The sequence below is a fragment of the Enoplosus armatus genome, chromosome 1 (genome assembly GCF_043641665.1).
Source record: "Enoplosus armatus isolate fEnoArm2 chromosome 1, fEnoArm2.hap1, whole genome shotgun sequence".
NCBI classification, from domain to species: Eukaryota; Metazoa; Chordata; class Actinopteri; order Centrarchiformes; family Enoplosidae; genus Enoplosus; species Enoplosus armatus.
The window spans coordinates 11,597,692-11,615,053 of record NC_092180.1 but is presented as its reverse complement, the minus strand read 5'-3'; the positions used below and the strand labels follow the sequence as shown (position 1 = coordinate 11,615,053).

Below are 17,362 nucleotides of genomic sequence, written 5' to 3'. Positions count from 1 at the left end.
TATGTACAGTATATAGAACCGATTGGTTGCAGGTTGGCTGGTTACAACCTCTGTCCAATTGTCTTAACTCTTCAAGAGTGTATTTTTTTAATTTGAGGATAATGTGTGCTTATCTTCCTTTAAATTCCACTTTTGGGTCGACAGAGTTCCTGTGGCGTGCTGTACTGCGTGACAACCTGGTCTGGGTCTTAAAATTTTTTATATGTCCCAAATTGTTCATGTTTGAGAGACAGAAATGATGATATATTTTCAAACCTATTCAGTTAACCTAAAGTTTAAGAGACTCTCTGCTCTTATGTTTCAGTTTGTCTGCTGTATGTGCTTCTTACAACCTGTGTGTGTGTGTGTGTGTATGTGAGCCACTTAATGCATTATTATTTTGTTAAATCCTAAATATCCTATATGTGAATCCTTTTTTGTATTGAAAAACATCTTTACTTATTTTGGTTGTCTATTAACGTTGTTTTTTTTTTTGTCAATTCTGCATGTATGTTTGGTTCTTCCACTGCCACTACTGAGAAATTAGACGCACTAGAAAGCCACAGTGACTGTTTATGTAGTAGACACTGCATTACACGAGAGTTACAACAGCACTGTGAATAGAAAATGGATGACTGAAAACTGGCATCAGTGGCCTTTAATTTCCATGTGGAAAGCATATACTAGCAAATACTTCCAAAGTTGCAATTACATCCAATAAATATTCACTGTTGTGCCTTTTATGGAAGAGTTTTGATAGTTATTTATTTCTGTGGCTTCATTTATATTAAGATTTAGTTTGAATGGTGCCTAGGCAGAAATATGCAGAAGTTGTTCTTAAAAAATTGAGACTAAAAATGAGAAAATGCTCAAAGATCTAAGCCAGCTGAGAGCTACATGTGCACACATCTGCAGGGCAAAAGATGCAAAAGAACTGGCCTTGGCTGAAGCTTATCAGTGTGTGATGTCTTCGCTGTCCTGTACAAAACCATGCATCTCCAAAACCATTAACTTTTCTCAAGCTAAGAAAAACAGCCACGTGAGCTTTGTGATAATGAATTTGCCAAACATCCCATTTCATTTTAAATGGCTTAGTTGGAAGAAGTTGGAGAAATGTCACCCCGAAGGAACATTTAATCCTTCAGTTTATCAGAAATATTCAACATCTGGAGATGCATGGTTTTCTCTGGACATAAACAAAACTCAACCATACTCCTTTGCCATGCATACACAATTTAAAAGTAATCTTACGATCAAGATGAACGCAGCACCATTTTACACATGAGGTCGCTTGCTGAACTGTTGTAGGTGAAATATGTTTGTTTTTTGTTTTTTTTAATACTGTTTTGGCCTTTTGTGTAAAACATGTTTGAATAAAAACCTGAGCTATTTTCAATAATGTCCAAATCACTTTATTTAAATTGTCACTATAAACTGATGCTGAAGCGTTTTGTGATTGTTTTATGTACAAAAATACAGCTGAGTAGGGCTCCATGCTGTACAAGACAGATCTCATTGTAATCATTGACAAAGCACACAGAATTAAAAGAAACAGAAGAGCGTCTCACCCCGAACTGTCTGGAAACTAGTGGAAAGCATTTCTTCTCTTCCCCATAAATACAAATAGTTCATAACATATCGTAGCATAAAGTTGTATATAGAGAGCTGCAGCTTGTGACAAATATGATGGTAGGTCATCAAATAGAATAATTAACTTGCATGATTGTGTTGCAAAGTTTTCTGTACAAATGTTTAAGTGAACATTTTTACATCAATGTAAGTGGCAGACAGAATAACAAATATGATTGTCTATTCATAAAATTACTTCGGTCACCAAACCAGGAGAAATAGCAGTTGTACATGATATAAGTTACCAACAACATGAGAAAGGTCTGATTAATCAAGCATACTGTGTAGTGTGGAAACTTTTCAGGCTGTTTAAGAAGCCATACAGTTTTTATTTTTCATTTTAAAACCACAGTCAAATACATTTCTGGTCCTTCCCTTGCACACACACTACTGTAGTTATCAGTCAGTCCACTGACGTCACGATGAGTACATTTTAGACGATGACCAGATGATGGAGCCATAGAGTCGATTTAGACCCTGGACACACTCACCCAAGCGGAATATACACAAAAGAGGTATCAAACAACAACGAAAACATACACGTGTGTAACTGTAGTGTAGATTCAATGCATTAGAACAACAAAAAATTAAGTTGACATTTCTTCATTCAGCCTAAAAAAGCAAATACGATGTGATTTTTCAAAATTAAGCCTCCTGTTTGCACAGGTACACTGGCCGAACAGAAAAACATTAAAAGGAATGACAAGTCTGTATGTAAGAGCTTTATAACAGCTGCAATGTGGAATGATAGAGTTCATAATACATGAAGTGTTTGTTAATATACTGTAGATACATATACAGACATTTTACTTCAACCAAATACAGAGTGAAAGCTGTGACAATAATGCTAAATGTACCGTATTTCCACCCCACCGTCTCCACCTTCACGCGACTCTTCATTTTTTAATTAATCTTCACTTAACTTAAAGTGTCAGTTAATTCCATCCTCTATGATGGTCCTACGTGTAATAATTAGAAATACAGCGTTCAGGTCGAGGCACCCTGTGATTTCATTTCAAATGATTTTTTTTTTTTTTGAGAATCAAAGATTGAAAGGAGTGTGTCAGTACCTGAGATACAGTGTATAGGCTAAGGGCATTGGTCTTGACCGGGTCATCGACTGACGACTGTTTCAAAATGAATCTCGCTTATGTGCCGTCAGCGTTTGTGTTGCCTGAAGCCTTGGATACGTGCAAAAGTAACAAGATACTAATTACCTTACCATCGCCTGATATAACTCACTCCTGGCTCACAGTGTTGATCTCACACAACAATGCTAGTGCGAATATTATTTGGGATAGTTTACGCACAACCTGGGATAAAATAAATGGAATGAAGTATTTTGAATTTTTATTTTGGTCTCATAATTGTGTCAAACCCATTGGATGTACTTTTTCACTCATTTCAGTATTTTGTTATACTGCCTGTCTTTATTGCAGTTAAGAATGACCCTGTGCTATTACTGTATAATTGCTGGGGGGAAAGATCTTAACAGTGGCTTAAAGGTCACAAAGGCATTTGTAAAGTTAGTCAAGACAAAGGAGAAATAACTCTTACTTCAGCATGTGTAATCTTTAGATTAAAATATCTAATGTCAGTCTTGCTCTCGTGTCAGTATCTAAGAGAGAACAGTAAAGTCATGGTGCTTCTGTTGTACTGCAGGTTACTGTATGTTGCTGGTCCATGATCACATTTATTACCACAGACTTCACAGAAAGCAGCGTGAAACAAGCAGACTGTACAAAAGCTGACCTTCTTTTACTCGACTTCATTCACAGTGAAACACAAAACTTTCTAAAAAAGTCAACACCTACGCCCGAACAGGAGTTGGTGCACCGTTGGAGTGAAGTCAGACTTTTTTTTTTTTTTTTGTGGCTCTTCGTATGTGGATGAAACGTTTAACAGAGAATACCTTCAATTCTGACTTGAGCTCTTCGCTTTAGAGTCCAGAATAACAAAGCCCCAGAGTTCATCTGTGGCTATGATATGAAGATGTATTCAGTGGCTGGGCGAGCAGCTGAGGTGTTGTGATGAGAAGTCCGAAGAATGTGGTGAGCTGGAGACGGCCCTTCCACTGAAGACTTGAATGACATACTGTTCTGAAGGCCTGAGTCCACCTCAGTCAGCTGCCTGTAGCGTGGCTTTCTCGTAGTCTGTCTGATTGTCTGCCAGCGCTCATGCAAGCTCAGGTCTGGCCTCCATTTCTCCGCGAGATGCCGTGCGTGCTCGCATGTACTCGCTGGTCTGAGCCGCCCCCGGACACCCGTTGCCAAGGCGCCACCTCCGTACCGCCAGGAAGGTGTTTATTCCATACACACCTGTCACCAGGAAGCCAAAGATCTGCATACAAGTGGAAACAGGAAGTAGAATAACAATGTCTGAATTTGAATGGGAACCAAAGGACTAAACGCTGCATGGACCTGATATGTGTCCTTGTAAATTTGTCAATGCATTGATTGATTGAGGCTGATGTAGTTATGCCAGAAGCACATGAACATCTGTACATACTAATAACATTAGGCAGGTTTTAAAGTGCATGAACACACACACAAATGGTCTAGTGTTAAAAAATGTGAATTCAGCTCTCTGCCTTGATAGGAAACTTGCTGACTGATAAGAGGAGGTTTGTAAAGATGTCTGTGTCTATGATGTCTATGTTGTATCTGTATATTTTGGCTAAAGAGGATGGTCCTGAGTACTCACCACTGCTGCTATTTCAGCTCCAGTGTTGTGGTTGATGCAGGCCAGCACAAGAGACGACAAGAAGAAGAAGACGGTGCTGGCAGCAGTGTTAACCAGGTCCTACAGGAAGAGAAGAAGAAGAACATACAAGATAACATGAAACTCCAGATGTGCATCAGGACTATTTATTTTTTTTAGCATTTTTAGTATTTCATGAGGGAAGCAGCTGATGCAGAGTAATAAAAAAAAAAAAATAATGTTATGTTATCATGTTGTCAGTGGTAAAGCATAAAATTAAACAACTACTGTACATGCCTGTTTGTGTCAACTATATTTATGCATAAAGACATAGAGTTAGGGCTGCAATACTTGAGTTTCGGTACCAAGTATTCAGGTTCAATACATAGCCCCACATCATATATAAATTTGTAAATTCAATTAGAATATACACACACTATCTATTCATACAGTAGGCTTAACATAACACTTTAATTTAATGCGCCTAAAGCACTCAAAGCGACAATGCTGCGACAGTTGCTTCATGCATTTTACATTTTAATTATTTTCAATACACCAAGGACACTTTTCCTCACAGCAGGGGATGTTTGTTACCCCAGAGCACACCACTGAAAGTATTAAAGTAATCACAAGCTTTTGAATTTATTACAAAATGAAAAAGAAACAAAATAGTACAACGTACAAGCTGTATCAGTGCTACAGATAGGTTCATCTCTTTTCCAGTCCAAAACATTTGAGGCCTTTTTGACACAATTTAAACTTAGCAACAAGGCTAGGTCGGACATCCTAGATGCTGTTGTACCATGTTGAACAAACACAGAGTTTGCTTACACTCTTCTAACCAGCCAGACTGCATCCTGATGCTTCACTATATGAGTTTAAAACTGCAGGAGTGCAAAGAGGCCAACAGCAGGTACTCAAAAGCCACCTCGCACCTCATATTACACACAAACACACATATACTCTGGCCACCCGCTCCATCCCCCACCTTTTTACACAAGAGAAGGAGAATGAAACAGATACTTCCCTTTGATGTTTTACTCTCCTGTTTTCAGCAGCACAAACCGTTAGGGAAGGGTTAATAATGGAGTGCTCAGCATGACCGGGGCACAGCCCTCGTGATCAGATGCGTGATTGTGAACATGGCAGACATGGCCTCTCATATGACACACAAGGCTCATACAATGGTGAGGTCAGAAACACTGAAACAGACACACACACGCACAGCAGACGACTCAGCAGAACGTAAAAACTGTGACTATTTGCAACTGATCCTGCGGTTTAATCAGCAACGCATTAATATGGAACCATAACACCAACTGGCACAGTCAATAGTACACCAGTGATATAATCCTAACCTTCACACAAAATCATAACCCCACCCACCACACACACACACGCTACAAACACTGCTCACAATACACACACACACACACACACACCACATCCCATCTATCTCGCCCGACTGGTTAAACAGGAAGTACTGTATATTCACGTGCTTGTGTCCTGTTCTCATGTGCAGTTTTCTGCAGCTTTCTGATCCCATATTCTCTCAAGATCAAGTCAGATCGGTCCCCGCGCTTCACTCTTTTCCACATTCCATGTTTTAACCAGGCCAGCACTCTGTAAAAACCTTAAATAACACAAGCACAGACTGGACCAAACCACTGGCTCTCTGATTTATTATTGGCTCTCTATCTGCTGACATTCAAAGCAGTGAGCAAAACTAGTGCGCTTTAAAAAAAAATGTATAAATTAGTTGAGGTTGAAAGTTCGTTCTTAATCTCAGACCTAAACCTACTTTTTGCCATAAACTCAGACCAGGATCAGGACTGTAATCACAAATCTGGAACAATTTTATTTTGCGTTTGTATCTCGGGTTTGTGCTCAAAAAGGGGGTAATCGTATATAAACACATAATGTTCCATGTGGCTGTATGTGGCTCTATGTTTCTGTTGTGCTCTCAAGATAGAAGCTAGAAACACTAATTGGACGGCAACTATGGAAACCTCAGAGGACGCAGCTGAACACTAATCATGAAATCTATTCTCTTGACAGTCGCTGCAAGTCACACAGGGGCCAGAAAGATTCACGCAAGAATAAAACGTCTCTCCAGCATTCACATCTATGCCTGATTCTTTTTGAAAGACAAATAAAGGTAGCAGGCAAGTATTTCATGGCTTTTGTCTGCTTGGGTGGCACAGCTTCAGCTGTCAAAACCAAGAAAGCTTTTATTGGATTCAACTTGCAGGTAAAGTAAATACAGCATGAGTAAAGTGGTCTCTGGTCTGACCTGATGATAGATTAATGACTATAGCTAATAATAACCACAAACCTCAACCGAGTACAGATTCAGCAGAGAGATGTAGATCATTACCAGCACAATAACATGGAGTCAAACAGAGAAACAACGAATTAACATACACATGCATACATACTGTTTGTATAGGCAACATATTGGAACTTGAAGTTCATGGAGTAAATTCTGTTGAAACTCATCAGGAATCTTAATCCTTTGCTTGCAATATTATCCATTAGTTAACCAATAGTTACATGAGAGTACACAGTGGTCCTAAACAGATGCTTTGCCGCAGGTACCGTATGTGTGTGTGTGTGTGTGTGTGTAGTAGGGATGCAAACAAATACAAATACATCATTTGAATATGAACAAATAATGCTCTTTGAACAGCATCTGAACCCCCCCATCATAACTCAGTCAGATTGTAACACTCAGACATGACACACACACACTGCTGCAAACATCCATAAATCTGATTAGAGATCACAGAGAATATAAGGCACTCCATGTAACTTCTGATCTTCGCTCATATTCATCAGATTCTGACTTTTTTCTTCAGTGTAAAAAATAATGCAGGTGATCTTTTTTTCAGTACACTGCGAACAGGAACTGCTATCAGCCAAAGCAGCACGACTTTCTAGGATGCAGATTGGGCCAAAATGTAAACAAATAGGCTGTAAATTAGGCTATAGGCTGTACATTTGTTGATTGTTTTAAGTTCAATATTGGGTGGGTTTCAAATACAAATCATATTTTATTTGACTTCACTAATTTTAGCACATGGTTAAAATATTGTTTTTTTGGTGTAATTTGTTGGCAGCTAAACTTAAACATAATATATATGGCAGTAGAAAACAATGTAACACAGAAAATGAAGTAATCTTGAAGATATCTAACAACTTTTGTGACATAAAGAGATACAGACAGCAGCTTTGTGTTACGCCCCTGGTGTGCAAGGCTGTGTTGGGTCTAGTCAGCGCCCACCAACAGTCTTCCCTCTGACGTACCCAATTCATTCATGCGTTAACTGGGATGAGATACTGTCTGTTCACTGAACAAAACAACCAGAATATATTGGGCACACTGGCAGGGTATTTGAACCGTTGCTCTCCTTTTAAAAGGAGAATAACAACACTAATATCTCTCCCTCTCCCTCCCCTTTAGGCTGTGAATGTTCTTCCCTGTGTGTGTCCTCAGGGTCGCCCCATTTCTGTCCCAGAACCCCGCAGAATGGCCGGCAGTTATTTGGCTGTTAGGAAAACAACGCACATGAGTGGCCTGCCTTTATCCTTGTCTCTCTAGCCGATCGTGCAAAACAAGCTCATTCACACAAACTAAACCCTGAAGTTCAACTTAACAACTAAAAGTCACCAAGTGGCTTTACAACAAGGTCCCAGGACTGCATTCATGTTGGTGTTGAGGGGGAGGAAATGAGGGTCAGGGCCTGTGTTTCCCCCTCTGCACTGCCAAAGTCATCATAGAGGGTGAATTGGAGGAGATGGGATCACATAGCACATAATTGTACGATCAAAACCCTCCTTCTGAGACTCTCAACCGCATTATAAAACAACTCACTCCACAGAGGAGTGGAATGGCAGTGTCAGCCCATAGAGTTTGGAAACAAGAGGATGGCAGCAGAAGGGTTAACAGTTGGTTAACACTCTGAAATGCTTACTCATGGTGAAATTCCCAGGGGCTCAATGTGACTGAAGCAGCTTTGAACGCAATAGACATAAACAGCGTGGGGTCCAGCCTACAACTGTGGAGTGGAACTGAGCATCATGGGCTTGTTAACAGTGTGGAGTCAGGCAAGAGACTGAAACCTACTGTAAGTCTGTCTTTGCTACAGTTTACTAAACAAAAGTGAACAGCGGGGGATTTTGTGTTGTAAATACAGAATTTGTTGTGCATTATTTTTTACAAAACAAGAAAGGCTCAATATCTTTGTGCAAAGCAGCATGTTTCCAGTAATACACCACAGCCCACCACAGTCTAACTTCTTTGAAGAACAACCTCCTCTGTGGGTCTAACGGCAACCCACAACCAAACTTACTTCGACACACGCCTGTGCACACAAACACACACAAACAATACATGTTAATTACGTATTTCAAGACCATGAAGTGGAAAAATAATTAACTATGCCAGAGCTGACACGAGAAAGAACAGTGAGCCTCAGGAGAAAAGGAACAGAACGTCTCAGAAAAAGATCGAACAGGAGGATTTTAGATTACATGGACAGCCTCTCTGAGACTGTAAAAAGCTTTCATTTGGTGTCGTTTGACCAAAAGTAGAAGCCAGAGGCACACCCTCTCTTCGTGTTTGAGGTGGAATATTGTACCAAGGATACCATAAAGCAATCCGATAGCTATGGTTGGATTTGGACATCTGGTTTAACATCCACTGCTTTACTACGATATGTACGCTGTGTGGCCTCTGGAAACACGCTTTTTTCCCCCCTCTCCCCTCTGTAACTTGGCTGCAGATCAGAACACACCAACGAGTGTATGTAGGCAAATACTGAAAGGCATCCAGTATCTGCTGGAGAACACCCACCAGCTCATTTGCTTACAGCTGACAATGCACATCCTGGTGGCAACACTGAAACTGTATGCCCTCCAAACCAGTCCCATACTCACTAAGGTTTCACTTGTATAATGAGCTTGTGCTGGGCCTTACCCTGATGATGAATACAAGACTATATGCTTCAAGCAGAAGTCCATGTGCAGCTGATCAATTCATAGCAGAGAGGAAAAAGATTTGGTCTGATACACAATACTAGGGTCATAAATTAATGTTACCATGACATTTATGACAATTATGGCATGAAAAATAAAACAATTATGACTGTGATGACGACTAAGGGAGAAAATGAAGCAAAAGTGACAAACAAAAAGAGGGTGACTACACATTTCATCAATTTAACCCTCACATATAGAGTAATGTTCACTGTAAGGGTCCACAGTCACGCTGGCTGCCATTTTGTCTCAAACTTCTGTCACATCCCTTGCCAAGAACCTTTTGTTGGAACTGAGTCAAATATATCACGAGTCTGGTCCTATGACACGTCAAGTCTCCTTGTACCTACCGTGAGGCTCCAGTTGACGTGGGGCACCTTGGTGTGCAGGTTGAGGCTGAAGATCAGGAGGAGGACTCCTGTCACCACGAAGGCACTGCAGCTGACAAACTCGAAGAAGTAGACCCCTCCGCAAGGGGAACACATCATGATAGTCTCTATGCAGATGAATCCAATAAGTGATAGGACCTAAAGAGAGACACAGGAGAAGAAGAACAGTAGGAGATGTTGAGTATAATGTGTATTTCAAATGTCTCACCCTCTAAATGACTGTGATATCAGTCAAACCCTTTGTGTACACCTTGTGTAGCTAGTCTACTCAGTCTCAGTGAGTAATGTAATTACAAAATAAATGCTTACTGGTTCTACTGCTCTTAAGCATAATAGGTACTGTAGGTCAAGCCATTTCTGTAACTTTATGTGAGTGTTTGTTAGAGCTGAAATTCTAAGCTTTCCAGATGATGAAGTGATTGTCCTATGAATAGACCGGAGGCCATGAGCCCACCTCATGAGTCCCGCTCCTGGCAGCCTGTGAAGATGCCTCCCTCCAGCCAACATCCATCAACAAACCACAGTATGGGAAGAATTCTGCTATTTAGGTGTTCTTCTGCCATCTAGCCCTCTGACAAAACCACACACAGATTACCGATTGGCGCGGAGCGGCCCAAGCACCAGAGACATAACAGAACCAAGAGAATGGCACTGCAACATACGACCGACCTGAAGCAGCTGAATTCAAACCAGTTCAGACCAGATCTGCTTGGAGCGGGACAGGTTTGACGTTTTGTATTAAATGTTGATAAAATAAATTGTATATGATATAATGACAACCACTTAAGGCCATATTTACTAAGGTTTTTACTCTTCTGTACATGATTGCTAACTAAGGCATGCCCGGTTTGCCCGTGTCTTGTCTGTGTTTCTCTCTACTCTAGACACTTAAAGTACAGTAGGATAAACGTGACAGATATTTGCTATACTTTCTGTATACCAACTCAGTCACAACACTAAGAGTGCAGAAAACTCTTTGAAAACAGTCAAAGGCAGCGTGAGGTTTCTAATAATCTGCAGGAGTCAGTCATTTCTTCCAAGAACAGATGACTGGCGTGCCGCTTCGTTAGCAGCTTCTTCTCCATCAGCAAGACCCCGAATGTCTCACTGCTCCAGGTTGCTTTGATGACTTGATACAAGGTCGCGAGGTAATGATCTGGTGTCTGATGATATTGTTTTTTTCAATCAAGCTCATAAAGTCATTAGCAGAGAAGCATGTGGATTGCATGGGGGAGGCTCGGTGGTAAGCTTTGCTATAGTCTCAAAGAGGAATTTGGGTTTGTTTTTATTTTCACATATTAGTTTGGATAGTTCAGAACTTCTGGCTGCAGAGATATTATTCCAGGCAACAAGCTTGGATGAACACCGTTTACGCTCAAGCTTAAGGCAAGTGGGCCTTAAGACCCACAAATCAGTGTTAAACCAGGGCAGCAACCTCTTTGAAATCTGCTTCCTCTGTGTCGTCGGGGCAACAAAGCAGGCATGACTTTGGGGATGTGGTCAGATTATCTAAAGAACTTTGGTGGGCAGTGAGAGAAGGAAAAACATTAGAGAGACGATCACGTGGCTGCTTTACATGTCAATGTAATTTACATGGGAACAGGGAAGAAAATTCTATCAGCAAAATGGTCGATAACACAGAAGCGGAGGGGAAACTGACAATTGAGAAGCTTCAGGGCCATGGACTGAAACTATGCCAAGCCCCAACTGTTTAAAACCAAAGGTGTCGATAGAACACATTAAAGAACACATTATTCCATAAATCCCCGAACTCGTTCCATTAATACATGACCTAACACTGTGTGTTGTAATGCATACCCACATGGAGCCTCTGATGGCTCCAACCTAAGCCCCATCTCAAAAGACGTTTTGCCCCCACAACAAAAGATTTGACAAGAATAGAAGGATGCAGTCATCCAAGCATAAACACACAGACACACATATCATTGGCCTATATTCTCTCCATGTGTGTTCAAACTGCTATTGATAAGGAGATGGAATAATAGCTGTCACCTACTGTTTGTATCTGTGTGTGTGTGTGTGTGTGTGCAAAATAGGCCCCATTTATAAATATGTAAGAAGGACAATGATTTGCTAAATCTGTGCCTAGTATATACAGACTGGTCATGAATCCATCCAAAGTCCATCTTTGAACGGTGCAAAACTGAAAATAGATTTACAGGGAAAGGGTATATTTGCTAATTTATATTTTGGCCGTTTTTGGTATGCCTTTTTGGGACTTGAGTTATTTTTGGAATTACTTTTTTTGCAAGTAGCTGAACTTCACCAACTGTACAACGAAGCTAGAAGTTAGAAACAGCTGTATCCGAACCTTGTTTATTAAGGAGCTAATCCGACTCCAAAGTATTTTTAAAATTGTAACACTAGGATTGTGTGTGAAACCCAATATAGATTCGATCTGAATCCAACTTGAATCCACCACAGCTAGTTGCACCTCATTGCTGGACACTGCTGAACAAATGCCTCTGAGAACAAACCCAGTCTCATTAGCCAAAGAGCCCTCCTCCTCTCCCCTAGCTCTTAGCAGCTCAATAGCTCTAACCCTGTTTATCCAGTTTAATGAGCAGGGTGCACTGTCTCTGACAAGTGCTGTTGTGTGATGACTGGCACTGGAGAACTGTCAGTTTGTGACAGACTGTAGGTACAGACTGTCCAATCTTTCAAATCTTTTGCTGAGATGTCACCTCACAGGAAACACTTAAAGACAGTAATGCTTGAACACAAGATGTCCAGCAGTCACATTATCAGTGACACAAAGACAAGAGAAAGCAAATCCACTGGACCGACCAACATTGAGACAAAAGTTTCGTTTTGTGCAGCTGTTGAAGCCTCATTAGAGCATGTAGTTGGACAGCAGTCCGTCTGTGACTGTAACACAACCAAAAAGGTTACACCCAAACACGAGTGGAGGGCTGCATGGGCTGGGGGATGATGTCATGTCTCTCGAAGAAGCCATATTGCTTTCCCCGAGTCTCTGTGTAGCAGGTGTCAGGCAGCCACAGGGGAGGAGGCGGGGGATCACAAAGCACCATACTGGTTAATCTTGTAAGTAATGATTTTATGTCAACGCTCAACCCTTACGCAACCTGTTCATTGTGCGTGCGTAAGTGCATGATCATTCACATCAACTCTCTTCTCCCGCACATTATTAGTTGCCTTTAAAGGCCTCCCAGACTCAGATCCCCTTCTTATACACCATCTGTTGTGGACAGAAAATTAATGGAGGAGAAAAGAGGCCTCGCTGCAGACACTATGCAACATTATATGCTGCACTCCAAGTGCTATGGGACCTCACGCACAAAATATTACCCAAAATGTTGAATATGCTTCAGCAGTAGCCCACAGTCATCTATGTGATGGAAAATGTAGCCTGAATGCAGGTTATATTTCACCCCGGGGTATAAGGTAAGTGTGTGAAGGCAAAGGCATGCATGTCTTTTCACATGCATGCACAACGTTCTTGTTGTCTTTATGTCTCCCTACAAGCTCAGAATAAGTAATGTTTCAACCAGAAGAGAAAGGAGCAAATGGTGTTTCTCTCAGAGCAGGAAGTGCTTGCTGACATTTGGGAGCAGCTGGTAACTTCATTACACAACATCTACAGACTGAAAAGAAACATCATGCCGTATGATTTAATTACCACTTCTTAGAATTGTACTAAAAAAAAGCGAAACATGGGTCCACACACACCATCATTAGTGAGCTGTTATTCATCATGAAGGTATAAGGCTTGTTGGGAAACAAAGAGTTTGATTGCTGTCAGGCCCTGCTAGGTATCAAATTCCTGTCAGGGTAGAGGGGCATGAGCTGAATATCAGTTGGACTATGTTGACCCAGTCACAGCAAACAGACAAAGACAAACCCGCTGTCAGGATGGACACACCCGGTCAGGTTACATCCCACTGGGGGTTGTTTCTGATCAGTGCAGGGTCAGCAGCAGCCTGCGTTTCAATCCATCCAAGGAACAACAAGTTGACTGGCTCTCTGAAAGCCTGCGCAAAATGCACTGTAGTGCTCCGCTGTGAAGCACGTACAGTACACGGGTCTATTAGCACTCAACACCCTGGTCTGCGCAGAGGGAGAATTTCTCAGTAAACATGGGTCAGTGCAAAGGTCAGAGTGGTTGGAAACTACTACTACCTTAGCGCAAACAAGGCCTGGGTGTGGATGTAATACAATAAACATTTCCTTGCCAAAGTCATAAGGAAGTATGGACATTGCCAGAGGGGGTGGGTGAGGCATTAAAGCCCATTAACGTTTGAGTGATGATTAGCAAAACTGACATCATCACAAAGCCAGTATTTCATACAGCATAACTCCTCATTCCTCCTTGTGTACAAAAAGGTGTTTGGATCTCATGTATTCTACTGTACAAGTCCATTTTGCATTGATGTCAATCATTACTCCATATAACTGCATAATGTCTGCACAGATTATCTATTAACAACACATGACCACTGCCCTTTCAGCCTCAGAACAACTCTCCGTTAACACAGTGATATAAATAACAGGCACAACTCCTCCTCAGCATAGGAGTGCTACATTAGCTAATTGTACAGTACATCACATGCAGTCAGCTTTGCATTGTCGTCTATTAGTTCTAATAGATCATCACACAGCCTCAGCTGGCACAGAGTAAAACTATTAGAGGACAGAGCAGTAAAAAGGCAAGCCAGTGAAGCTATTAACGTTTGGCAGCAGGCTTTGAAGGCCTCCTCTAAGATACTGAATGTAAACTTGGATGACTTTCAATGTTCCTGTCCTTGACGTGAAGGAGATATGGCTAGCTCAAACTGGAAAGTCAGTATCAGCACTGAACCATTCAAGTAAATATAAAGTGTAAACAGAAGATTGGTAATAGTAACTAAGCTCGCTTTACCATAGCTGTTATATTTTACTGCATATAGCTGAAAAATATTTAGGGACTTCCAGGCCGAGAGATGGGTTTGCACTTGTTTTCTTCATCATTGTTTTACAAAGTAAACCTGCCCCTTTGTAATATATGCATGGAATTTCTATCTTTCTATGTTACAACGTGCTTTTTTGCAGCATTTATATTATATTTGTATTAGTGCCATTGCAATATTGTGTGCAGGTGTTATTTACTCTTTGGCGTTGGTGGTAAATGTTCTGAAACCAAAACCCACTTGTGAAGCTGGTTATTGAACCTAAATACTTATTTTGTGCTGACTGAAATGAACTGAGCATTGAAAACTGTCAAAGACTGGCATCAAATGTCTCGTCCGATTATAATCTTGTTAGTGCCTCAATTAAATGTTTACCAATTTTAGTTTTTGTACAACTGCTTACGTTTAGACAACTCTTGGTAAATTAAAAAGGATTTGTTTAAAAAAATGTTTCTGTTACTTAAGTACTTAAGTATTGTCAGACATTATTTGTTGACATTCAAATATTGTATCAGAAACTTTAAATGATACCCAGCCCTACGTGTATGGACGACAATCATGTTATAACCACCAGCATGATTGCACACATGAATAATAAGAATATGATTTTTAATGTTTAACATTTCTTTATCTGTGGGGGGGGGGCTCTACCTCTTACTGCCACTGAGCAGCCAAGTCAAAGACAATATACTATAATTTGCTGTGAAACAGATGGAGACTCTAAACATGAATCTTCTTCTTAGCTACTGCCTGCTCCGAACTTCTCCCACGCTGATGGCAGATGGCTTCCTATCCTAACTTCCCACGTACACAGAGGTAAACATCACAGGTGTGTGCAACAGCACAGGCTGACTGTGCTCTTCTGTAAGACCGGTGGGACACTCATCCACCCACAAGCTGGAAATAGTTTCCAAACAGTACTTTTTCTAGAGTTAAACAAAAGTTTTAAAAGTGAAGCAGAGAAGCCAGAGCTATGCAGCATTATCTTCCAACAGTTTGGACTTTTAGTTTCCTTGTGCTGTCCACAAACATTGTTAGAGGTAATTGCTGGTTTCCTCAACTCCATGGCTTGTCCTGTTGTGGACACACTGCTTCATGTGTATGAGCGTGCAGGCCTGTGTCTGAACTTTTTGGCACCAGAAGAAGAGAAATTGCTCTGGCTTGATAGATATTTCCTCCTCTGGTGAATTGTCCGAGCTTTGGGAGAACTCGTTTTGCTTTGTTGTTGCCGCTGTCTCAGTTCAGACATCTGGTTTAGGTGCAAATGTGTTTTTTTCCAGTGACCACTACATCCTGACAAAGAAATTGTGATGATAATTATTCTTTTCCTCTAAGTGCAGTTCAGGACCTAATCAAACACACAGGTATCGCCAGGTGCATAGTTGAGTAGACCCACAGTTGCACATTTAAGGACTTTGAGAGCAGCAGAAAGCAGTCACACATTGGAAAGGTCTATTTCTACCTTCTTGCAAACATGCAAACCAAAAAACCATCAAGTATCTTAAGAAATACCAGATTATCACAAGAGACGGAAAATATTACTGCGCACAATAAGATCACAATAAATATCCAATCCCCATCACTGTTGGGGATATCACCTAAATCACTGGAGTAACGTACCATTTTGTTGGAGCCAATGTGTGTCCTTCAAAATAAGAGTCACATGTTTGGCAAGGTGTGCAAAACATGGCTGAATTGAGATCCTTAGCTACCTCACCCATACACACTATTAGCTTGAAACCTCACTGACCACTATGAGGGATGTAGTGCAGGGTAACCAGGACCAGTTTAGCTTCTGCTATCTGAATTAACATTTTAGGTTCAGGGACAGAAGTAATAAGTTAATGGTCAGAATGCAGTACAGTTATTTCAAAAGGTTAAGAGCTTTTGATGAGGATAGTAGTATTTTGTCAGTGGCTGCTTGGTGGATGTTATCCGCCAGAGGTGCGTCATAGTTTGTTTTACTCACTTTTATGGGGCTGTATATCTCTGAACCCCGCAGTATAGTATGGTCGTGCTCAAACTTACCACTTCAACCACCTTTAAAATCCCAAAGTATGACTTGAGGTACTCCACGTCGCACCGTATCCCCCCCAGAACGTTCCTCGCGTGGACGGGCTCGGTGGTGGGTTGATACGGACTGCTGGCCCCGGAGATCATGGAAGTGTTGGAGGCCTCGCCGTCAAAGCCGTCTGGCTCCTCGGTGGTCCTCATGATGGTTTCGGGAGACGCTGGACTCTCGGCGAGAAATGTTACGACATATAAGCCCACGCTGACGAACCGCCTGGATCCACCTCACGGCGCAGGTTGTGTTTCATAAAGCACACTTTGTTCCATGCAGACTGGAAGTGGATGGAGAAAACAAACCAGACAGTCCACTTTTCATAGCCACCCCACGGGGAAACGGCCGCGGAAGGCGCCCCTTAACATCACACGTAGGGGAATTTTAATGTAACCCTGCGGCGTTTCCTCCCGGTTACACTGTTGCGTCTCTCTGAAATAGCTGCACTTCTAACTATGTTAGTCGGGTCACTTGTTCGAATCCCAGTGACACTTTAGCATGGACGAGTCTGGTTAGTTCAGCAGCAACGAAAAGAAAATGCCTACCGGGCGGTGTGACTCGCTTCTGCGACCGAAAACCATCCACCCAAAACGGCCCAGAAGAACCGAGAGAAAACCTACTGTAAACTTAGGCTATTC

General features: G+C 41.4%; 1 protein-coding gene across 1 annotated transcript; it reads right to left on the bottom strand.

Annotated features, from left to right (window-relative positions):
• Positions 1 to 3,171: 3,171 nt before the first annotated feature.
• On the bottom strand, positions 3,172 to 17,356 carry cmtm4 (CKLF-like MARVEL transmembrane domain containing 4). The gene is made up of 4 exons (XM_070908761.1): positions 16,691 to 17,356; positions 9,696 to 9,872; positions 4,312 to 4,410; positions 3,172 to 3,948 (listed from the first exon to the last, which is right to left on the bottom strand). The coding sequence occupies exons 1-4, from the start codon at positions 16,874 to 16,876 to the stop codon at positions 3,784 to 3,786; spliced, it is 627 nt and encodes a 208-aa protein (XP_070764862.1). The 5' UTR covers positions 16,877 to 17,356; the 3' UTR covers positions 3,172 to 3,783.
• Positions 17,357 to 17,362: the final 6 nt, after the last annotated feature.

Bases quoted from the DNA above. Each gene is read 5' to 3' on its own strand.
- cmtm4 (XM_070908761.1), bottom strand. From the start codon at position 16,876: ATGAGGACCACCGAGGAGCCAGACGGCTTTGACGGCGAGGCCTCCAAC. The intron at 9,873-16,690 runs GTAAGTTTGAGC...GTCTCTCTTTAG, and splicing joins TTTTAAAGGTGGTTGAAGTG to GTCCTATCACTTATTGGATT. The intron at 3,949-4,311 runs GTGAGTACTCAG...ACTTGTATGCAG, and splicing joins GAGCTGAAATAGCAGCAGTG to ATCTTTGGCTTCCTGGTGAC.